At 48.7% G+C, this 24,138-nt stretch overlaps 1 protein-coding gene across 2 annotated transcripts in view; it reads left to right on the top strand.

The window, feature by feature from the left end:
• Positions 1–24,138, top strand: part of IGSF21 (immunoglobin superfamily member 21) — a 233,513-nt gene that overhangs the window by 197,544 nt on the left and 11,831 nt on the right. For both annotated transcript variants that reach the window (XM_081923707.1, XM_081923708.1), the window contains 2 exons: positions 11,099–11,214; positions 14,914–15,385. In XM_081923707.1, the coding sequence (XP_081779833.1) occupies positions 11,099–11,214; positions 14,914–15,385 (588 nt within the window). The remainder of the gene's footprint in view (positions 1–11,098; positions 11,215–14,913; positions 15,386–24,138) is intronic.

The following is a 24,138-nucleotide window of genomic DNA, read 5'->3' as shown; positions in this document are numbered from 1 at the left end:
CAAACGCCAGTTCCCTTGGCCTGAAAGCAAGAAGAGTGCCACAACCTCATAGTCGCCTTTGACTGGACTTTACCTTCCCGGAGACCTTTACCTTTTTACCTGCCGAATAATAATAAGAACAAAAACAACAACAGCAACAATTTTATTTTTTAAAATTTGTTTATTTATTTATTAACAGTGGTACCTCGGGTTACATACGCTTCAGGTTACAGACTCCGCTAACCCAGAAATAGTACCTCGGGTTAAGAACTTTGCTTCAGGATGAGAATAGAAATCGTGATCCAGCAGCACGGTGGCAGCAGCAGGCCCAATTAGCTAAAGTGGTGCTTCAGGTTAAGAACAGTTTCAGGTTAAGAACGGACCTCCAGAGAGAATTATGTCCTTAACCCGAGGTACCACTGTATTTGCTTGCTTGCTTGCTGCTCATCTGACTGGGTTGCTCCAGCCGCTCTGGGCGGCTTCAAACAAATTAAGCTCATCATGCACAGTAAAACATCAAACATTAAAAACTTCCCTGTACAGGGCTGCCTTCAGATGTCTTCCGAAAGTCAGATGGTTGCTTATTTCCTTGACATCTGTACCTGGAGATGCCACTGGGAATCAAACCTGGCTCCTTCTACATGCAAAGCAGATGCTCTACCAACTGAGCTATGGCCCTTCCCAGGCAACCCAAGCTGAGATTGCTTTTATTTCCCTTCCCAGGGACTGTACAGAATATTTACATTTGGTTAAAGGAGTAGTGCTTTCTTCAGTCGGATTTGAAGGGATTGGGTTGAGAGGTCAGTGTGGCGACGCCACGCCTGGCTTCTGAAACGAGCCCTGGAATGTTTAACGCCTGCTCATAACATTTGTAGCTGTGCAAGTTAGGAGACATTAAGAGCAATCAAATCTTATGCTTCAGGGAATAAAATCATCACCCACTGTGGATTTTCCACCTTCCCATCCGCAGGCAACATTGCGTTGCTGCATTAAATGTTTATTTTTCCTTCCGACGCTGCATCTTCCCCCTTGTAAATGCTGCAGAGGGCTTGTTGTTGTTCAGTCGTTTAGTTGTGTCTGACTCTTTGTGACCCCATGGACCAGAGCACGCCAGGCACTCCTGTCTTCTACTGCCTCCTGCAGTTTGGTCAGACTCATGCTGGTAGCTTCAAGAACACTGTCCAACCCTCTCGTCCTCTGCCGTCCCCTTCCCCTTGTGCCCTCCTTCTTTCCCAACATCAGGGTCTCTCTTCTCATGAGGTGGCCAAAGTACTGGAGCCTCAGCTTCAGGGTCTGTCCTTCCAGTGAGCACTCAGGGCTGATTTCCTTAAGAATGGATAGGTTTGTTCTTCTTGCAGTCCATGGGACTCTCAAGAGTCTCCTCCAGCACCAGAATTCAAAAGCCTCAATTATTTGGCAATCAGCCTTCTTTATGGTCCAGTTCTCATTTCCATACATCACTACTGGGGAAACCATAGCTTTTACTATAAGGACCTTTGTTGGCAAGGTGATGTCTCTGCTTTTTAAGGCAGAGGGCTTGGCTGTGTCTTAATGGAGGTGCTCTCCTTGAATCTACCGGTGTTCACTGGAGATAGATGGAGCTGGTTTGGCGGTAGGGATGGAGCCCAACAGCAGGTGGCGCCAGAGGCAATAGCAGGCAGATGCAATGAACCCAAGCTTCGTCCACACCCTCTTCTTCCTCCCCACTGATCTCTAGGGCAAAGCTGAGACCGAGACCACATCCACACCATCCCTTTAAAGCACTGTAGTGTCACTTTTAAACAGTCATAGCTTCCCCCAGAGACTTCTGGGAACTGTGGAATGTTTAGGGTGCTGAGATTTGTCAGGAGCCTCCCCTCCCTCCCAGAACTAAAATTACTAGAGTTCCCTGTGAGGAGGGATTGTCTGTGTGGCGTTGTGGTTTGAGTGTCAGACTAGGACCTAGGAGACCAGGCTTTGAATCCCCACTTGGCTATGCAGCTCACTGAGTGATCTTGGGCTAGTCACTCTCTCTCTCTGCCTAACCTACCTCACAAGGTTGTTGTGGGATTAAATGAAAAGAAAGGGAGAGCTATGTACTGGAGCTCCTTGAGGGGGGGTAAAGGGACCCCTGACCATTAGGTCCAGTTGTGACCGACTCTGGGATTGTGGCGCTCATCTCGCTTTACTGGCCGAGGGAGCCAGCGTACAGCTTCTGGGTCATGTGGCCAGCAGGACTAAGCCGCTTCTGGCAAACCAGAGCAGTGCACGGAAACAGCATTTACCTTCCCGACAGAGCGGTACCTATTTATCTACTTGCAGTTTGATGTGCTTTCGAACTCCTAGGTTGGCAGGAGCAGGGACTGAGCAACGGGAGCTCACCCCATTGCAGGGATTCGAACCGCCGACCTTCTGATCGGCAAGTCCTAGGCTCTGTGGTTTAACCCACAGCGCCACCGTGTCTCTTGGGGTGGGGAGTGGGCTATAAATGAAACAACCAAACAAACCAATCTGGGAATCGTAACTATGTAGACGAGTGGGGATTCGAACCCTGGTCTCTCCCAGTTCCTCATTTGACACTCTAACCCAGAGGTAGGCAACCTAAGGCCCACAGGGGTCGTTTAATCGGCCCCTGAACCAAGCCACCCACTTGGCGAGTCCCCGCATGCTGCGCTAAACTGGTGCAGCATGGCGCTAGGACTCGCTTCCGCGGTGCCGGAAATCGCATCTGCACATGCTCAGACACCGAAAATCTCATCTGCGCAGATGCAGGAAATCATGTCTGCCCAGACGTGGACACCGGAAATCGTTGCCATGCACGCAATCCAGTTCACAGAGGGATCTCTGCTGGAGTGAACTGGCCCAGGCAAGATAAACCTTGCTGACCCCTACTCTAACCACTAGACCCTGCTGACTTTCTACACACTTTCTACACAAGCTGCAGCTCCCAGAATTCCTTGGGGTAAGTCATGGCTCTTTAAAGTGGTACCGTGGTGCTTTAAATGGATGGTGCAGATGGTGGTGGTCTAAGGACAACAGGCAGGCAGCTTTCCCCCCCCCCTTTCCCCAGACTGGTTGTAAGTAAGAAGGCAGGCAGGTGGGGGCATTGCTCCATTTTCCCTAATGCACTGCCCCTCCCCTGAGTCTCCATACAAGTAACAGAGCCACATTCTCCCTTTTTTTTGGTGGTGGTGGTGAGGTCTGCCGTGCATATCTAAGGGAAGATGAAAGCATGTGAATGGGATTCCTGGGGCATATCTCTTTGCCAAGATGGGATGCAAAATCTGCATGACAGCTGAGAAAAAGCTGTGCAGGGAGAGTATGTGGGAATATATATGATGAGGACCCTCACTGCTGTGTGAACTGGACCTAGCAATTTGATTGACAGGAGTGAGGTTCGGCCACCAGCTTCCCCAAAAAATGGGTGGTCTGCCCCTCTGTGAATTTGGAAAGAATCATATCTCTATTATCAATTCATCCTAGTTTTAATGGAGACTTGAAACTGACAAAGCTGCTTTAGAACTGGATGTGTGTTTTTGTGTGTCATTTTTGGGGTGACATCCCGGGTGCTAGCCAGTCAGTGCACAACAGCTTCAGTTGCAGGTTTTCTGGAGCCGAGTTTACAGCCCCACGCTAAATCAGAGTTGAAAAAGGCACATGTCAATTGAGGGCAGTCCCAGACAAGCCTTACTGCTCTCAAGGTGTTGCAGCCATCTTCACTGAATGTCATCTGTCTTCATTCCGAAACATCAGCTGAGATAGAAAGACGTCTGCTTGGCAGCTACTCTGACCCCAAACCTCCTCTTCTCCATCATTGTTGTTGTTGAGTCGTATCTGACTCTTTGTGACCCCATGGACCAGAGCATGCCAGGCACTCCTGTCTTCCACTGCCTCCCGCAGTTTGGTCAAACTCATGTTCATAGCTTCAAGAACACTATCTAACCATCTCGTCCTCTGTCGTCCCCTTCTCCTTCTGCCCTCCATCTTTCCCAACAACATTTTCCAGTGAGTCTTCTCTTCTCATGAGGTGGCCAAAGTATTGGAGCCTCAGCTTCAGGATCTGTCCTTCCAATGAGCACTCAGGGCTGATTTCCTTCAGAATGGAGAGATTTGATCTTATTGCAGTCCATGGGACTCTCAAGAGTCTCCTCCAGCACCATAATTCAAAAGCATCAATTCTTTGGCACTTTACCTCTCCAATTTACCTTGGGATAGGGGCCTATTCCAGAGTGGGTTCGTGGAAATCTAGCCTCCGCAATTAAAGACCAGGTGCTGCTGAAAACTTCGACGGAGGTGTTCATTGACACAGGGAACCACGGGGAATACAATTTCCCCATGCTTCCCGATATCAGCGGCTGCTCCTGAGAGCATACATCACAGTTTCTCCTGTAGATCTTTCCTTTGAAATCTTGCAGGGGAGATGTTAAATTGGAATTGGCATTTGTGGTTGGACGGGAGGGAAGAGAGAAAGAAAGAAAGAAAGGTAATGCTCCATTTGATAGACAACACTGACTTTTCTTGTCTGCTGACTTTCTCCTCTGTCTGCCCTGATTGGTGCTGGGGGGAGGGAGGGAATCTGGCAGTGACATAATTAGATTCTGACATCTCCTAGGTCAGGCGGGATGGTTTACACCTCCCCTGTTGGTTGGTTCTAAATTTAGCAGTCTTCGGCATTAGGTAAAGTTTCCTTCCTCCAGACGGCACCTTTAATTGGTCATGATGTGTGACTTCATGGTCCAGGGAGCGCGGGTGTGCTCAAGGGATGATTTAGGGGAGCGGCGAAGGTTACTGGCATCGTATCAGGAGTGGATAGCGCCGCCGGGCATTCATTGGGGAGGCTGCGGTGTCCAGACAGAAGGACTCGTGCAATAATTGTCTTGGCTAACATGACACATCGTCTGTCCCTTATGGATGGTGTCAGCGGCTGATGATGAACTAAACAGGATGTCACTTTGCTCATTAGAAAGTGCCTGGAATACAGGAAGATCCTAAAAGAGAGAGGCTCGCAGGGGAGCAATAGCTTCAGGACCTACCTAGGACCCTCGTACCTACACAGCCGCCTCTCCCGGTATGCCCCACGGAGGACCTTAAGGTCATAAATAGTAACACCCTAGAGGTCCTGGGCCCTAAGGAAGTCAGATTAGCCTCAACCAGAGCCAGGGCCTTTTCAACACTGGCTCCGGCCTGGTGGAACGCTCTATCTCATGAGACCAGGGTGTAATGGTTATAGGGGTTGCTCATGCGTAAGTTGCCGCCACTCCTGGCTAGGTTACCTGGTTGAACCCTTTCTGTCTGGACAGCCCTTCACTTCGTGGCTGTCTTAGTCGCTAGCAGAATCCGTCAGTGGGCGTTTCTTGAACTTCTTCCAGCAAAGAAGTTCTTTGACGCCAAGTCTCCTCCTACTCTCCCTGCGCGGAAGTCTTCTGCGCAGGGAGGGTGTGGGCGGCGGAGGACCCGTGCTCTCCCCGCTGGTCTCCGGTGAAGAGTCCTGGAGCCTCCTCTCCGATTCCCCCATCTGCCCTCCTTCTTCACTGGTGTTACGCTGATTTCCTTCCCCAGCAGATGGGCTGCCTCTCTCCCTACTGGGACCCTCTCCGGCATCCCTCTGGAGCCTTCCCTCCACCTCTAGCTCCGATGGCAGTTCCCTGACACAGGGCCCTACAGGATCTGATTTCTTTCCGCAGGGCCAGTAAGACAGAGTTGTTCCGCCTGGCCTTTGGCTTGGAATCAACTTGATCCCCTCCCCCTTTTTCCTTTTTCCTTTCTCCTTCTGTGATGGAACTCCTATCTGGGGACTTCCCTGGCTTTTTTTCTGGCCCACGTAGGACCAGTCTGGATAGTTGGCCTTGGCGAAGACTTGACGTTTTCATCCCACCAAAAAGTTTTTGATTTGAGTTGCTACTGAAAGGAGGCTGCATTTTAATGTTGTATTTTAATCTGGTTTTTAAGTTGTATTTCAATCAATTGTTTTTATACCTGGTGTTAGCCGCCCTGAGCCTGGTCTTGCCTGGGGAGGGCGGGGTATAAATAAAATTGATGATGATGATGATGATGATGATGATGATGATGATGATGATGATGAATTCAGTAGCATAAGAAGAACCTGCAGGGTCAGGCCAGTGGCCAATCTAGTCCAGCATCCTGTTCTCACAATGCCAACTATGGGAAGCCCAAATACAGCAAAACGCTCCCCTCCTGGACTTTCCAGCTTCTGGTATTCAGAAGCATTGCTGTCTCAGACTTTGGAGGCAGAACATAGCCATCATGGTTAGTAGCCACTGATAGCCCTCTCCTGCATGAATTTATCTAATCCTCTTTGAAAGCCATCCAGGTTGGTGCCCGTAGGTAGATGATGTGTGAGCCTCGACCTCCTCTGCTCTTTCTGAAGCAAGACTGCAGAAAATGCATCCCAGAAATGACAGGAGCACAAATCTACCGAGCCATGCATCTGTTGCGTTCCATGTAGCTGTCGCTCCCTCCTGTTATTTAAACCCCCAGCCGGCTTTTTCTGTGTTGGCATCTATTTTTTTTCCCCTCCTCCACCTTACCATAACTCTCTCTTCCTCCATTTATCCATCTCTCATCTCTAACTCTTCCTCGCCCCCCAACCCTCTCCTGCAAAATGAGTTCTGGGATAATTTCTCTTCCCCGTCCCTCCCAGTCTATCTTTCTCGCATTGTGACACAGATATACAGCCTGGCATTTGGGGACTTGCTTCTCGCTTATGCTGGGGGAGGAGGAGAGTATATATATAAAATTGCAGGGGGCCTTCGGAAGAAAGAGATACGATGTGACCAAACATGGCGATTTGGGAATCCCTCTTGAGTAGTTGGTTAAAACTCTGCGTTAGGGGTGAGGAAAGCTCTTCAGCCTGAAGGCAGGCTTCCAGGGCGCCAAATGGGTGTGAATTTCACATTGGTGCAGCAGGCTAGTTTTGATACAGTCTCACAAACCGTCTCCATCCTATATCCAAGCAAACAATATTCATTCTGTTTTTTTATATATATACCGTATTTTTTGCTCTATAAGACTCACTTTTCCCCTCCTAAAAAGTAAGGGGAAATGTGTGTGTGTCTTATGGAGCAAATGCAGGCTGTGCAGCTATCCCAGAAGCAAGAACAGCAAGAGGGATTGCTGCTTTCACTGTGCAGCAATCCTTCTTGCTGTTCTGGCTTCTGAGATTCAGAATATTTTTTTTCTTGTTTTCCTCCTCCAAAAACTAGGTGCGTCTTGTGGTCTGGTGAGTCATAGAGCGAAAAATACGGTATATAGATTTTTATTGTGTTTTTTTTAACATATCATTTCCAACAATCATATAACATAACTTCTTATCTTATGCAATGTTTTAGACTTCCGTCAACACCTCTGGTGATTTTCTGTTCTTTATCACTTATTCTGCATTTCTCAATTTCTCTATTACTCTTAATTAGCATTAACTAATAATTCTCCTCATAGTCTTTCTTGCAATGTTTCAGATAGTCCTCCTTACAATACTTCTTGCAGTCCTACTAGCGTAATTCTGCATTTCTCAATTTCTCTATTACTCTTAATTAGCATTAACTAACAATAATCCTCATAGTCTTTCTTGCAATATTTCAGATAGTCCTCCTTACAATACTTCTTGCAGTCCTACTAGCGTAATCTGTTCATCACAATTACTTTTCAAATAGTTCGTATATTTACTCCAGTCTTTTAAGAATCTCTGGTCCCACAGGTTTCAAATCCTTCCTGTTAATTTATCCAGTTCTGCATAGTCCATCAATTTCATCCGCCGTTCTTCTTTCGTCGGTAATCCTCCTTGCTTCCACTAAGCAAACAATATTCATTCTCAGAGTTCAAGGGCCCATCCAATGGATTCAAATGGTAAGAAAGGAGATTTCAAATAAACATTAGGAAGAGCTTTCTGACAGCAAGAGCGGTTCACCAGTGGAATGGACTCCCTTGGAAGGTTTAAAGCAGAAGTTGGATGGTCTTCTGTCAGGGATTCTTTGCATTGGGTTTTTTGACCCTTGGAGTCCCTTCCAGCTATACAATTTTATCCTATGACCCCAGCCAGGCAAAAGCACTCAAGGACGTTGTGAAGCAAGACCTGCAGAGAACTCCAAGGACCAGATGGAGAGGTCTGGAGGGCCACATATGACCCTATTTGCCCCTGATCTAGGGAGGATAAATAGCTCAGTTGGTTAAAGCAAGTTTTATTTATTGATTTATTGAATTTATATACCACCTTATACCCAGTGGTCTCAGGTCAGTTATAAATAAAATCACACACACAGAGAGAGAGAGAGAGAGAGAGAGAGAGAGAGAGAGAGAGAGAGAGAGAGAGAGAGAGAGGGAGATTTTAAAAGGGCATGGGATGTCAAACAGATCAACCAAAGTCCTGGTTAAAAAAAGAACGTTTTTTGCCTGGCGCCTAAAGGTGTGTAATGAAGGTGCCAGGTGAACTTCCCTGGGGAGTGCATTCCACAGACGGGGAGCCACGGCAGAGAAGGCCCCGTTCTCGTGTTGCAACCCTCCGGACCTGTCAAGGAGGAGGCGCACAAAGGAGGGCCTCAGAAGATGATCTGAGAGTCTGGGTGGGTTCATATGGAAAGAGGCGGTCCTTGAGGTATTGTGGTCCTGAGCCATTTAAGGCTTTATAGGTCAAAACCAGCACTTTGAATTGGGCCCGGAAACTCACTGGTAGCCAGTGCAGTCGGACCAGGATCAGTGAAATATGCTCAAACTGTGAGCAACCTGGCCACTGAATTCTGCACTAGCTGAAGTTTCCGAATCATTCTCAGAGACAGCCCTACGTATAATGCATTGCAGTAATCTAACCTTAAGGTTACCAGAGCATAGGCAACAGTAGTTAGGCCCTCCCTGTTCAGATAGGGGCGTAGCTGGGTCACCAGCCGAAGCTGATGGAAGGCACTCCGGGCCACTGAGGCCTCCTGAGGTTGCAGGTTCAGTCCCCGTATGGGACAGCTGCAAATTCCTGCACTGCAGGGGGTGGGATGAGATGATCCTCAATGTCCCTTCCAACTCTATGATTCTATGTAGATGTGAAAATATTAAATGAAATGTAGGGTCAAGCCTTTAAATGCTGCTAGAAATGTTCCCAGGAAAACACCCTATGCTCCTGGGGATCCTACGTTTTCCGACTCAACAAGTGGAGCACAAGAGGTGAGGCACAGTCTCTAAAACAACATAAACCAGAAGCACTTATTTGTGCCCACGTTGACATGGGTGATCGCTTGAGCGTTGTCGTTAGAGCTGGGAAGGCTTTATAAAGTGTTTTCAAATACAATTGCTGTACAGATCCCCCCGGGGAGATGTCTGTAGGGAGATGGCCAAGTGGAACGAAGTGTGTGCCTGTTCTCTCTCCAAGGTTGTTCGATATTTTTGAGGCGAAAGCAGGCGGAAGCACATGTCCCAAAGCCCTCTGCTCCAAGCCGAAGGCTCCGATTTGCCGGGCAACGCTGTGTTGCAGCTCGGGAAATCCCGCCGGAGCGCCAGAGCACGGGATGAAGTTCACGGACTGTCGCCCGGCATAAATCAACCACTCGCTCTCTCAATTTCGGCGTAACGGCTGTAGCGGCGTTTGCCAGCTGGGGCTCCCAACCCACGGAGCTGACCTGCTTTCCGTCATCGGGGGCTGGGATTTCTTTGCAACTGGCTGGCAAAACTTACAAACATCAGGACAGAATAAGAGCCTGCTGTCCAATACTCTCTTCTCACAGTGGCCAACAAGATGCCTTGGGGAAACCAGAGCACAAGAGCAGTTCTCCCTTCTTGTGGTTTCCAACAAAGGGCGTTCAGAAGCAGTGCTGCCTCCAACCATAGAGGCAGAGCCATTGTGGCTAGTGGCCATTGCTAGCCCTCTCCTCCTCCATGATTTTATCTCCTCCTCTTTTAGATCCAGAGGGACGTGGGTGGCACTGTGGGTTAAACCACAGAGCCTAGGACTTGACGATCAGAAGGTTGGCGGTTCAAATCCCCATGATGGGGTGAGCTCCCGTTCCTCGGTCCCTGCTCCAGCCAACCTAGCAGTTCGAAAGCACATCAAAGTGCAAGTAGATAAATAGGTACTGCTCTGGCGGGAAGGTAAATGGCATTTCCTTGTGCTGCTCTGGTTCGCCAGAAGCAGCTTAGTCATGCTGGCCACATGACCCGGAAGCTGTACACCAGCTCCCTCGGCCAATAAAGCGAGATGAGCACCGCAACCCCAGAGTCTGTCACGACTGGACCTAATGGTCAGGGGTCCCTTTACCTTTTATATCCATCTAGGTTGTGACCACCCCTGATTCCTGCAGAAGTGAGTTCCATAGGTTAACTATGCTCTATGTGAAGAATTGCTTCCTTTAGTCCAAGGGTCAGCAAACTTTTTCAGCAGGGGGCCGGTCCACTGTCCCTCAGACCTTGTGGGGGGCTGGACTATATTTTGGAAAAAAAATAGGAACGAATTCCAATGGCCCACAAATAACCCAGAGATGCATTGTAAATAAAAGCACACATTCTACTCGTGTAAAAATACGCTGATTCCCAGACCGTCCGCCGGCTGGATTTAGAAGGCAATTGGGCCGGATCTGGCCCCTGGGCCTTAGTTTGCCTACCCATGAGCTAGATGAAGCAATGCTCTGACTCTGTATAAGGCAGCTCACTTTGCTCCTATTTAATAATAATAATATAATAATTAAAAAATATTATTTATATCCCACCCATCTGGTTGTGTTTCCCCAGCCACTCTGGGCAGCTTCCAACAGAACACTAAAATACAATAACTTATTAAACTTTAAAAGCTTTCCTAAACAGGGCTGCCTTCAGATGTCTTCTAAAAGTCTAGTAGTTATTTTTCTCTTTGACATCTGGTGGGAGGGCGTTCCACAGAGTGGGCGCCACTACTGAGAAGGCCCTCTGCCTGGTTCCCTGTAACTTGGCTTCTCGCAGCGAGAAGGCCCTTGTCGCTGGACCTCAGTGTCCGGCAGAACGATGGAGGTGGAGACGCTCCTTCAGGTATACTGGACTGAGGCCATTTGCCTACCCATGCTTTAGTCTTTCCTGAATCTTCCAAGGTGTGGGTGGCTGGGTCTTTTCGGTGGGGTATGATGCCAAGGAACAATTGAACTAACTGTCAACTATCTTCCTCTCGCTCCAACAGCCCCTCCCATGTCTATCTCGGTCATTGCTGCAGACACTCCAGCTCCCTTCAGCCGCTACCAGGCTCAGAACTTCACTCTGGTTTGCATCGTCTCCGGCGGGAAGCCTGCCCCAATGGTGAGTTTTGGCAAGGGCAATGAATTGGGGAGAGGGCAGAGCATTCAAGGAGGTTGGCCTACATGACCCCTGGGGCCCTTCCCAACTCTACAATTCTCTGATTCTACCATTTTATTGGGACGCGGGTGGTGCTGTGGGTTAAACCACAGAGCCTAGGACTTGCCGATCAGAAGGTTGGCGGTTCGAATCCCCACGACGGGGTGAGCTCCCGTTGTTCGGTCCCTGCTCCTGCCAACCTAGCAGTCCAAAAGCATGTAAAAGTGCAAGTAGGTAAATAAGTACCGCTCTGGCGGGAAGGTAAACGGCATTTCCGTGCGCTGCTCTGGTTCGCCAGAAGCAGCTTAGTCATGCTGGCCACATGACCCGGAAGCTGTACACTGGCTCCCTCGGCCAATAAAGCGAGATGAGCGCCGCAACCCCAGAGTCGTCCGCAACTGGACCTAATGGTCAGGGGTCCCTTTACCTTTACCTAAGCAAAAGCAAGGTATTCTGGGATCAAATCAGAAACCAGGGCAGCTTCTGTAAATCCGGGACTTTCCATGGAAAATAGGGACACTTGGAGGGTCTGAGAGAATCGCCTGCTCCCTATAAGCAGCCCTGGTCAATAGCCCTGCTGCAGCTCTTGGAGCCTGTTGACGTTTCTGATCCCCCTTGGCTGATCCTTTTTTTTAAGCCTAGATGATCCCCTCAGCCCACCGTGCTGAAATATAGATGAACAAGGAGAAGGGAGTTGCAGAGGCAACCGCAACCAGGCTAATTGAAGCAGTTTGTCGCCCAAATGGGTGCCTTCCAACTTACAATTCTATGATTCTATGAACTTGCATGCCTTCTGTGGGCCATAGGATCAGCTTCATATCAGTTTCATGCTAAAGTTGTGGACCAGGTTCATAGAATTGTCCTCTAGTCCAACCCCCTGCAATGCAGGAATCTGCCATAGTCAAAACAATCGATCCCTCTTGCTCTCCTGGCTTCGCTTCGCTGGAGAGCCACTGTGCAGTGTATCTGAAGAAGTGTGCATGCACACGAAAGCTCATACCAAGAACTAACTTAGTTGGTCTTTAAGGTGCTACTGGAAGGAATTTTTTTGTTTTAAAAAGGGGAATGTTACTCTGCTCAATTGTGATGTTGTTCACACAAGTTGGAAAGGCTATAATCAAACAATATATCCTCTCCTGCATCCCTGAACATTCCCACACAGGAAGAAGTGGAGAAGGAGCTGCCAGCCATTGCAGCCATGTGACCACCGTGCTAGGCTTTGCCCCCCAGCTCTTCCCGATGTCCTGATGTCACACCTGCAACATTGACACACACACCCATTGCCCTTGCAAGCTGGCACTCTGTGTGGAGGAAAGTTGCTTATGAATCAGTCCCCTGCAGGATTGATGCCTCTGCACAACTGCTGTGTATAAGAGACATCAACCCTGTGGCTGTAGGGTGCCCATTCCCTGCAGAGAAGCCACTTGAATTGCCCTCCCTTGCTGTTGGTCGGAGACAAGAGGACAGACATCCCCCCCTCTTTCTTGGAGGAGCTCTCTTTTAGGAACCCCTCCCTAGAGAGACCAAACTGGCTCCCTCCTTGCTGCCCTTCCTTTGGCAGATGGAGACTGTTCTATTCCTACAGGCTCTTGGGGACTGACTGTTTTTTTAAAGGAAAGGGCTTTCAAATAGAGCCGTGCTGCTTTTATCATCTGCAGTCTAATATATTTGTGGGAAGTTTTTTTTTATCCCTTTTAATTCTATTGGAGTTTAATTGCTTTTTAACTGTTGTATGCTTTTAGCTTTTTGCATTTTATGTCCGTTGTTTTAAATTGTGCAAGCTGCCTTGTGTCCCAGTTTGGGAAAACAATGGAATATAAATAAATACAGTTCCACTTCTGTTCATCATCATCATCATCATCCCCCCAGCAATGTCAAGCTAGATGGAACGAAGAACTCAGTGGCAGGGCACGTGTCAGCCTAGATAGCTCGGCTCATTAGAGAGCGGTGCTCATAATGCCAAGGTCGCAGGTTCGATACCTATATGAGACAGCTGCATATTCCTGCATTGTAGGGGATTGGACCAGATGATCCTCAGGGTCCCTTCCAATACTATGATTCTATGTTTGGCATGTTGAAGGCCCCTGGTTTGGTCCCTGACACCTTCTGGCAAGCATCCCCGGAGAAGATGCTTTTAGTCCAATGGTGTGATTCAATATGAGGCAGTTTCCTGGGTTCAGGAGGGAGACTCAGCTTCTGTAAAATGTGGGTGGGGGAAGCAAAGGCGGCCAACCTTTTCAGGCTGTTGTGAAGCAGAATGAGATCTGCCCAGTGCATCAGTTTGCATGCTGTTAAATGGAGTTTGGAAAATGATATCTTCCTCTGCGGTCCCTCTGGAGATGTCTTGAATTTGTCGGCTGCCTTTTTTATTTTCCTCCCAGACTCATCCCTCCCCTCTCTCTGCCTCCTCTCTCCCCTTGTGGATTCTCTTTTATGCAAACACACGCAAGAGATTTAAAGTGGGGAGGCGGTGGGAGAAGTGAGGGGGGGGGAGAGGAAGAGAGTTGAGGATCTAAGGACCCCGAGACTTATTTCTGCTTATTCGTTCCGAGGTTTGAAGCGTCTGAATTTTTTAAAAGGGAGAGAGAGGTGAGAGGAAGCCTTTTTCAAAAAACGTATACTTAAAAATAAAATGCAAACCACACACTTATCTGCAAACATTCCTGCGGCCGTTTCATTACCACCATGACATCCGGAGCTTGAAAGGAGCTTTTGATAAAGGAATACAATCTTCTCTTCAGAGAGAGACGTTCAGAAATATTTTTAACAGGCGTTGCGTCTGCAGAGAAACCGTCCTCCGAGCTACACAAACACTCTCTCGCATGCACCTCTGCAGACTGGTACCCTCTTTGCATGCATACCTGTGTGATCATATAGCCACAGTTCGGGGTAAACTAATGTGGATGCCACCCTACAGATGTTGTGGGTCTCTGCCATCAGCATCAGGACCATCCAGGACAGCTCAGGGATGTCAGGAGTCCAGAAGCATCTGGTACCCAAATGAATTCTGGGAGGTGGCCACAAGATCCTGCTGGGCCAAGGGGCTCTTGGGCCTAGGAGCCACTAGGTTGAAGGTCCTCTCTGGGGCCTCAAATGAAACTCAAATGTTCATTGTCCTCTCCTGTGACTTAGGGAGGTTGGCAGAAGCAGAAACGGGAATGGAAATTTGATATCTACTTTCTTGTCCCATGTCTGGAACAGAAATCGATGCAGCAGATGTGATTGGTATTAGCTGTTGTTGCTTTCCACCTACAAATGAGACGTAATTGATTATGCTCCTCCCTCCCTCCCAGTTTCTACTGTGTTTCCTTTGCACCGGAATTCACGGTGTGGAATAACGTAATGACAGCGCAATATACACTAGTTATTTAATTTTGCCACAGTGAACAGTGAGGTGACTAGGGAAGGCCCTGGTGGAAAGTGAACAGCAGCAGAATGGAAACAGGGCTGCAGAGCTGTGAGAGAGAAATGTAGGCGGGGAGGGTGTCTCCTAACAAATTCTCGGCTTCCACAACAAACTACAATTCCCATGATTCTTTGAGGGAAGCCATGACTGTTCCAAAGTGGTATCGGAGCACTTTAATGGTGTGGTGTGAATGTGGCCTGTATTTCTGCTCTTGATAAGGAATTGACTGCAGTCTCTTCCCAAATTTCCCTCTCCAGGTGTACTTCAAGAGAGACGGGGAGCTGATCGAGGTGGTGCCCCTCACAGAAGCCCCCATTAATGCCGCCGGGTTGCAAGACGGCCGGGCCTCCCGGAACCTCTTCCACCGAGACATGGACGACACCAAGATGCAGAAGTCTCTCTCCCTCCTGGATGTGGAGGACCGGGGGGGGAGGCCCTACACGGAGGACCCCTTGAAAGGCCTCACCCCCAACCAGGGACTTTTGTTCAGCCCAGCTACGGAGATCATCCCAGAGACTGTGGTGAGCCGGGAGTTTCCACGGTGGATCCAGAATGTGGAGCCCATCTACTACTTCCACCACACCCACATCCCCATCAGCGATGGCACCGTGGAGGTGCGGGCCATGCTCATGTGGACGCTTAACCCCCAGATAGACAATGATGCACTCTTCAGTTGTGAGGTCAAGCACCCTGCCCTCTCTATGCCCATGCAATCTGAAGTGACACTAGGTAAGATGGATGGCCACCATGGTTGGTGGGAGAAAGTGGGGTGGGCACATGGGAGTGGAGTGAACCTGGAATGGGCACTCGGGAGTGGAACGGTGTATGTGAGATGCACACTTGGGAGTCAATTGAAACATCTGGAGATGAATGTGGGATAGGCATTTTGGAGTGGATTGACCCATCTAGAGGTGATTACGGCAGAGCTCCATCATGTCTGCTCTGCACTGGTGCATTGAGGACTAGGCCTAATGGGCTCCAGTTGCAGGAAGGTTTGATTGGACCTTTGATTGGACCTATGGAGATTGGACTTTGATTGGACCTATGGAGAAACATATCTGTTGCTACAGTGGTTTGAAAATGGCATCAATTGCCTAGGCTAGGGGAGCGGGGCCTTTGCTGGACGTTTTCAAGCAGAGGTTGAACAGGTATTTGTTGGGGATGAGCAAACTCTGGATTCCTTGCAGTTGTGTGGATATAATGATGTACATCCACACAAGGGCTGTTACATGGAAGAGGGAATGAGCTTGTTTTCTCCTACTCTGGAGGGCAGAACCTGAACTAATGGCTTCAAGTTACAAGAAAGGAGATTCTGACTGACAGGACCAGTGGTCAGCAGTGATGGGAGTTGTAGTCCCAAAACATCTGGAGAGCCGAGTTTGCCTATGCCTGGTATAATGTGTTGTAGTATTCTAACCTAGAGGTTACCAGAGCATAGGCAACAGAAGTTGGCTATCCTTGCCTGTTGGGCCCCCAGTTGAAGCTGATGGAAGGCACTCTGCACCACTGAGGCCACTTGAGCTTCAAGTTACAGCAATGGCTCCAGAAGGACCGCCCCCCCCCCAAGCTACATACCTGCCCCTTCAGAGGGAATGTAACCTTATGGATGACTTTGAAAAGGCATTAGACTGATTCTTGGAGCATTAGGCTATCAACGGCTACCAGTAATGATGGATGTATATTACTTCCAGGATCAGAGGCAGTCTACCTTTTAATTTACCGTATTTTTCGCTCTATAAGACGCACCAGACCACAAGACGCACCTAGTTTTTGGAGCAGGAAAACCAGAAAAAAAAATATTCTGAATCTCAGAAGCAAGAGGGATCGCTGCACAGTGAAAGCAGCAATCCCTCTTGCTGTTCTGGCTTCTGTGATAGCTGCACAGCCTGCATTCGCTCCATAAGATGCACACACATTTCCCCTTACTTTTTAGGAGAGAAAAAGTGAGTCTTATCGAGCAAAAAATACGGTAAGTTGCTGGGGATCGCAAGAGGAGAAAGCTGCTATTGGATTCAGGCCCTGTGTAGAGACTTCCCTTTGGGGAGTCTGGGTGCCAGGGTCATCCTAGGTGAACAGGATACCAGTTTAGGTGTGCCATTGGCCTGATCTAACAGGTTCTCCGTATGTTCTTATAACATCCTTTAATGCATTCTAAGAAGTATAGGAAATTTTATTAAGCACCAGCACACATCCCCACTGTGAAATTCCACATGAATTCCCCCTCCCACCTCACACACAGGCCAAAATGATTGGCCCAACACGCGTTGAGATTTGAGCGTATTTCCGAGGGAAGCAAATTGGTGTGGCACCAGGAAGGCTCTCTCTCTCAAAAAAGGGGTCCTTCCAAGCGTACAGTCCTGGAACTGTTCCTTTTAAATTAATGAAATTGCCTGCCTTCCTCCACCACCCTGCAGTTCCACCTGCTTGTACTTTCCTTAGGTCTAATGGGCTCTTCAGACCATTATCAGCCATCTGAGATTGCCTCATCCAGCTGAGATCTCTTGTCAGGCATAAATGATGGTTCCCTCCTCCCTTCCGTCCTACACATTTCGTTCCTCCGTTCTCTCTTTCCTTCTCATTAAAAAAAGAAGCCAGTTATCTAGAGTGTGAGCGCAGACCTTCTCTCTCCTCCTCCTTTGTTCTTGCCCATCATTAGTGAGCAAGATTTGAGCTAACGAGCCTTGGTGGACTGCAAGCCGTGCTGAAGGAACGCCGGGGGGAATTTTCTGCTTTCTCCGTTTCATCCAGTGGCTTAGCTCTGCTAGGAAGGTGTGTCATTCACCTTTCAACCTGGTGGCTCCCAGGGTGGTGATTAGCTGTGACTCCTGCATCACAGGGGGTTGGGCTAAATGACTTTTGAGGTCCCTCCCAACCCTACAATTCCATGAGATGAAGAGTCGCCCAGAAGTAGAATAACCCACAGAAATTACACACATCTCCATCTTCAAACTAAGCCACCACTCGCCTTTACTGCCCCTACAACTTTGCCATCTATGGGGCGAGATGGACCACAGCTCTGACTGGGTATAAGGCAGCTTAATTTGCTCCTATTTAAGCCATCCTGCGAGGACCTCTGCCTGAAATTCTGAGAGAGCTGCTGACAGTGTAGCTAAATCAGAGCTAGAGGGACCCGTGGTCTTACACAGCACAAGGAAACTTCAATACAATCATATGAGTATGGCTTTCCTAGCTGATGACCTGAGATCAGATAGTAGGGCATGTCTTGCCCATATATCTACATACGTCCCTTCAAAATGTGCTCCAGGCTGAGAAACTGTATCGCACTTGGAACTCCTGGTTGTTGAAGGAGTTCAGAGAGGGAGCACGGATGAAAGTCAGATAAGGTTCGGGCTGCCATTCCTTCATCGCGAAGAATCTCACAACCACTTCTGAGAAAATCATTGATATCATAGCTGAAAGGGAACCTGCCAGTGTCATAATGCCGTTATACAAATCTATGGTGTGACCACATTTGGAAGACGGCTCTGGGTGCCTGACTTCAAGAGGGACGTTGCTGAGTTGGGAAAGGCTCAGAAAAGGGCAACCAAATTAATCAAGGCGGTGGATGGGGGGGGGGTGACTCCCCTATGAAGAAAGATTGCAGCGTTCTGGACTTTTTATCTTAGGGAAATAACACAAGAACTTGTGGACATTCAGTGAAGCTGAATGTTGGAAGATTCAGGGCAGATAAAAGATAGACTTTCGTACAGTGCACAGCAGAATGCAATGTAGCACCAAGGGGGATATTCACACAAGGAATGAAGTCCACTTGCACAATGGGACACTCACCCCTCTCCTCCCACACGCCCCCCCCAACCTGTTTCTAGGGGTTCCTCCATCCCTCCAGAGCAGATTTTGCATTGCACAAGCAAACCTCGTTCCTTGTATGCCACAACTTAGTTGAATCTTGCCCCTTCTGAAAGTGGTGGCTCGCTTGCCATGGAAAACCCATCTATCTCCCTTGCCAATTTTTGAGGCATAGCATGTGGGTCAGTTTTAGCTTGTGGACCACCTTCCTTCCAGACCCATTATTTCCCTGCTGGATCAGTAGGACAGAAACATTTCATAAGATAGCATCCCATCCCATACGTTACAGCAACTGGCCTCTGGTTGGCCAATGTGAGAACAGGATGTTGACAAGCCGGAATGTGTGCAGAAGAGGGCAGCCAAGATGATCCAGGGGTATAGAAGCCAAGCCGTATGAGGAATGGTTGAAGGAGCTGGGCATGTTTAGCCTGGAAAAGAGGGGACTGAGAGGAGATATGAGAGCTATCTTCACATATCTCAAGAGCTGTTACATGGAAGATGGAGCAAGCTTGTTTTCTCCTGCTCTGGAGGGTAGGACTCGAACCAACAGCTTCAAGTTACAAGGAAGGAGATTATGACTAAACATCAGCAAGAACTTTCTGACAGTAAGAGTTGTTTGATAGGGGAACGGATTCCCTCAGGAGGTTGTGGACTCTCCTTCCTTGGAGGTTTTTAAGCAGAGGTTGGATGGCCCTCAGAAGTTCAGCAGTTCAAATCCCTGCAACGGGGGAGGGGGGGTGAGCTCCCGTTGCTCAGTCCCTGCTCCTGCCAACCTAGCAGTTCAAAAGCACGTCAAAGTGCAAGTAGATAAATAGGTACCTCTCTGGTGGGCATTTCCGTGTGCTGCTATGGTTCGCCAGAAGCGGCTTAGTCATGCTGGCCACATGATCCGGAAGCTGTACACCGGCTCCCTCGGCCAGTAAAGCAAGATGAGTACTGCAACCCCAGAGTCGGCCACGACTGGCCCTAATGCTCAGGGGTCCCTTTACCTTTATGCCTCTATGAGTAGATGGGTCAGTGCCCTGATCCATCAGGGCTCTTCTTACTTTCTTACGTTCTGCTTAGCATCCATTGTTGATCAGTCAGCCTTAGGGGGCCTGGTCCACAGACCATAGCAGGAGGAACCCAACATCAAAAGAGAGAGGGTGGACCCTTAATCCCTTAAGAGAAGTCATTAACCCTTCCCCGTTTTACTTGATCCAGCTCCGCTTGCTGTTTCCTCCCCTCCCCTCTCAGGCTAGAGGAGGAAGATTAGCCGATGTTCTTTAAGGAGCTAATCCTGGGAAGAGTGTCCTGATCAAACATTCCATTGAGCCTTGCCTTTGCGAGAGCTCCTCTCCTCCTGTCAAACCCGACATTTACATATTAAAGACAAAATACCTTTTATGTTAATCCCCAGTGGAGAAGCTGCCTTTGGCTGAGAGAGACATAAATCTTACACTTCCAGGATAATGGGACTCGGGCAAGGAGATCCTGTGCTCAGTGCAGAGGCATTTGAAGGATGCTCCTCCCTCCACCCCCATCTTAAGAGTCGGTGTCTGTGACAAGAGCAGAGCAAGGGGAGCTGCAGGAAAGTGGTTGGTGGCGGATGTAGGTGGAATGTAGGAAGCTGCAAAAATCCTGGTCAGGATCTTGGTCAGCTGTCTTGGCATTGTCTATACCAGGAGTCAGCAAACCTTTTCAGCAGGGGGCCGGTCCACTGTCCCTCGGACTTTGCGGGGGGGGGGCCAGACTATATTTGGAAAAAAAAGATTAACAAATTCCTGTGCCCCATAAATAATGCATTTTAAATAAAAGCACACATTCTACTCATGTTAAAACACCAGGCAGGCCCCACAAATAACCCAGAGATGCAGTATTAAATAAAAACACATTCTACTCGTGTAAAAACATGAAGAAGAAGAAAAATCACATTTGGGCAACATTGGGGTTAGGGTTAGGGTTAGGGTTAGGGTTAGGGTTTTTGCCAAAAATGCAGGTCATAATCATGGCAACATATAATCCGGCCCCCCAGAAGGTCTGAGGGACAGCGGCCTGGCCCCCTGCTGAAAAGGTTTGCTGACCCCTGGTCTACACTGAACTGGGTGGCACTGTGGTCTAAACCGCTCGGTCTCTTGGGCTTGCTGATCGTAAGGTTGGCAGTTCAAATCCACTCAATAGGGTGAGCTCCCTATACTGTCCCTGCTCCTGGCAGCCTAGCAGTTCAAAAGCACGGCAATGCAAATAGATAAATAGGTACTGCTGCAATGGGAAGGTCAACGCTCTGGCTTCCATGGCTTCCAGAAGCAATTTAGTCCTGCTGGCCACATGACCTGGAAAGCTGTCTGTGGACAAACGCCAGCTCGCTCGGCCTGAAAGGGGAGATGAGCGCCGCAACCCCATAGTCAAATATGATTGGACGTAACTGCCCAGGGGTCCTGGTCCTTTACCTTACACTGAACTGCCACAAGGATCCATCCTTTCGTGCTGGAAAGGATATACAGAGGCTCTGGCCCACTGCCAATGTCCCTGACTATCCAGCACTGCCCTGTCAGCCTGGGGCAATGCTAACCGGCAAGGAAGACAGACAGGCTTTGTGGCATTGGTAAATAATAGAGGAAGGAGTGAATAATTGACAGGGATATGGTTTGATCTCCAGTGGGCAGCCTCTGCATGCTTGAAGGCATTTGGGGTACTGGGCTGCAGAGACGTTACTATTTTTAACATTTTGTAGGGGAAAGATCTGTGGTATTTCTCTCCCCACCCCCATTTGTATTAAAAACGGGGGATCCAGAAGAAGCACAACTATTGCAACAGTGCCCCATTAGATACCCCAAAGGGAAGCTTGCAAGCAGGACCTGCTTGAAATTTCCATAAACTGGTGTTCAGAGGCATACTGCCTCCAGTGAGAGCCAGTGTGGTGTAGTGGTTAAGAGTGGTAGACTCGTAATCTGGGGAACCGGGTTCGCGTCTCCGCTCCTCCACTCGCAGCTGCTGGGTGGCGTTGGGCTAGTCACACTTCTTGGAAGTCTCTCAGCCCCACTCACCTCACAGAGTGTTTGTTGTGGGGGAGGAAGGGAAAGGAAAATGTTAGCTGCTTTGCGACTCCTTTGGGTAGTGATAAAGCAGGATATCAAATCCAATCCAAATTCCAACAGTGGAGGTAGAAGATAGTAATCATGGCTGGTAGCCATGGATGGCCTTTTCCTCCAAGAATTTGTCCAACCTTTTTTAAAAATATTCCTCCAAGTTGGCAGCCATCATAACTTCTTGTGGGAGTGAGTTCCACAGTTTAGCTATGAACATCAGGAGAGCCCTGTTGGATCAAGCCAGTGGCCCATCTAACCAACCCATTGCTGTCAATTTACAGATTTGAAAATAAGGGACCAGCAGCCTCGAAAATAAGGGACCAGCAGCCAAAATAAGGGATTTTAGTCAACCAGCAGCCAAACGAAGCCTCAAGTGGTGCTTCCCACAGCGCAGCAACCCAGCAAAGGGGATGCAGCAAGGGAAACCACCGGCACCTCTCCATTGGGAAGCGCTGAGCAAAGGCAAGTCCCCAGGCAACGCGGCCGATTTGATTGCACAAGGCATGCAAGCTCCACCCCCAGTCGTTCTTAGACTCCTTATTGGGTGAGCAACGCAGCCAAGCAACACAGCTGGAGCCGTCAGGGAGGGAGAGGAGCTGCTTCCTTTGAAACCCGGGAAATTTAAGGGACATCATCAATCCGGGACAGCAGCAGGAAACAGCACTGGGATGAGGGAATTTCCTGCCAAATAAGGGGTGGTTGACAGCTATGAACTAACCAGATGCCCACAAATGTTGACCTGAGTGCAACACGTCTCTCTCCATTTGTGATCCCCTGCAACAGATATTCAGAGGGATTGTGGGTATCATTTTGTGAAACAATCCTCACTGCAAGGAGTAAAGAATTCCCACGGACGGTCAGGAAGCTTCCTCTAGGATCGAAGGAAGAACTTCAGAATCTAAATTAGAACTTCAGGATCTTAGGAATGTCAGAAGAGCCTGGCTGCTGGATCAGACCAATGTCCCCATCTGGTCCAGCATCGTGTTCTCACAGTGGTCACCAAGGTGCCCCAATTGGAAGCCCGCAAGGATGGATGCAATTGAGCACACTCAAAAGCACACTCTTCCATTGTCTCTTGAGACAGATGGATTGCCAACAACCAAAGAGCCCTCATGCTGAAAAAGCTGAAAGACACATGTTGACCCCCTCACTTATTGCTTGGGAGTTCTGGGCCAACCTGCTGTGCTCCACCCACTCATTGTCACTGCCCAGCACTGCAGAATGATTAGAGCAGCTTCTCTCAACATCTTGGGTCCCCAGATGTTGTTAGGCTACAACTCCCATCATCCCTGACCACTGATCCTGCTAGCTAGGGATGATGGGAGTTGTAGTTCAAGGTTGAGAAAGGCTGGTGTTAAGAGAGTCCTCCAGTCCTCCATTCCTCTTCTATCAAAGCATGAAATTTGATCACCTCCTTTATTAAGAGGCATAACTGCCATCGTGGTGTTTATTAACGGTTGTAAAAAATTGAAATGGCGGTAGGGAGGAATACCCCAGGCCCTGGATGTGAGTGGAGAGTTTTTGTTGCCTTCGTGGATTCAGGCTGTGCAAAGAAACCTTTCCGTTTTATTTCCTGCTTGTTAATTTAAGTGACTTGGCCTGGTATTAAGGAACAGGGTGTGAAAATGGATTAGGGAGGGGGAAGATGCAGGCGAACTGCTCTAATTCTGGTTCTTCGTGAGCTGAAGGGGAGAGCAGGGTTACATCCTCTGTGACCTGCTACCACCATCTGAAATTTGCCACATCCTCATCCCAGATAGAACCATGCTTTGCTGTTTCTCTAAGAACCTAGATAGCTTCAAAAGAGGATTCCAGAAATTCACAGAGGAAGCGGAAGCTATCAATGGTGACCAGCCAGGGTGCCTGTGCTGTGCCTGTGCAGTTAGAGGCATCGTTAGAATCATAGAGCTGGAAGGAGACCCCGAGGGTCATCTAGCCCAACCCCCCTGCAGCACAGGAATTTCAGCTAACCCATGACAGCTGGCAATAATAATAATAATAATAATAATAATAATAATAATAATAATAATAATAATAATTCATTATTTATACCCTGCCCATCTGGCTGGGTTTCCCCAGCCACTCTGGGCGGCTTCCAACAAGACACTAAAATACAATAACCTATTAAACAATAAAAGCTTCCCTAAACAGTGCTGCTTTCAGATGGCTTCTAAAAGTTTGGTAGTTGTTTTTCTCTTTGACATCTGGTGGGAGGGCATTCCACAGGGCGGGTGCCACTACCAAGAAGGCCCTCTGCCTGGTTCCCTGTAGCTTTGCTTCTCTTTGACATCTGGTGGGAGGGCATTCCACAGGGCGGGCGCCACTACCGAGAAGGCCCTCTGCCTGGTTCCCTGTAATTTGGCTTCTCACAGCGAGGGAACCACCAGCAGGCCCTCAGGGCTGGAACTCAGTGTCTGGGCAGAATGATGAAGGTGGAGACGCTCCTTCAGGTGTACTGGACTGAGGCCGTTTAGGGCTTTAAAGGTCAGCACCAACACTTTGAATTGTGCACAGAAACGTACTGGGAGCCAGTGTAGGTCTTTCAAGACTGGTGTTATATGGTCTCAGTGGCAGCTACCAGTCACCAGTCTAGCTGCTGCATTCTGG

This window comes from Podarcis melisellensis, assembly GCF_964234715.1.
Source record: "Podarcis melisellensis genome assembly, chromosome: 8".
NCBI classification, from domain to species: Eukaryota; Metazoa; Chordata; class Lepidosauria; order Squamata; family Lacertidae; genus Podarcis; species Podarcis melisellensis.
The sequence above is the reverse complement of the archived record's forward strand: the minus strand, read 5'-3'. Positions and strand labels throughout refer to the sequence as shown.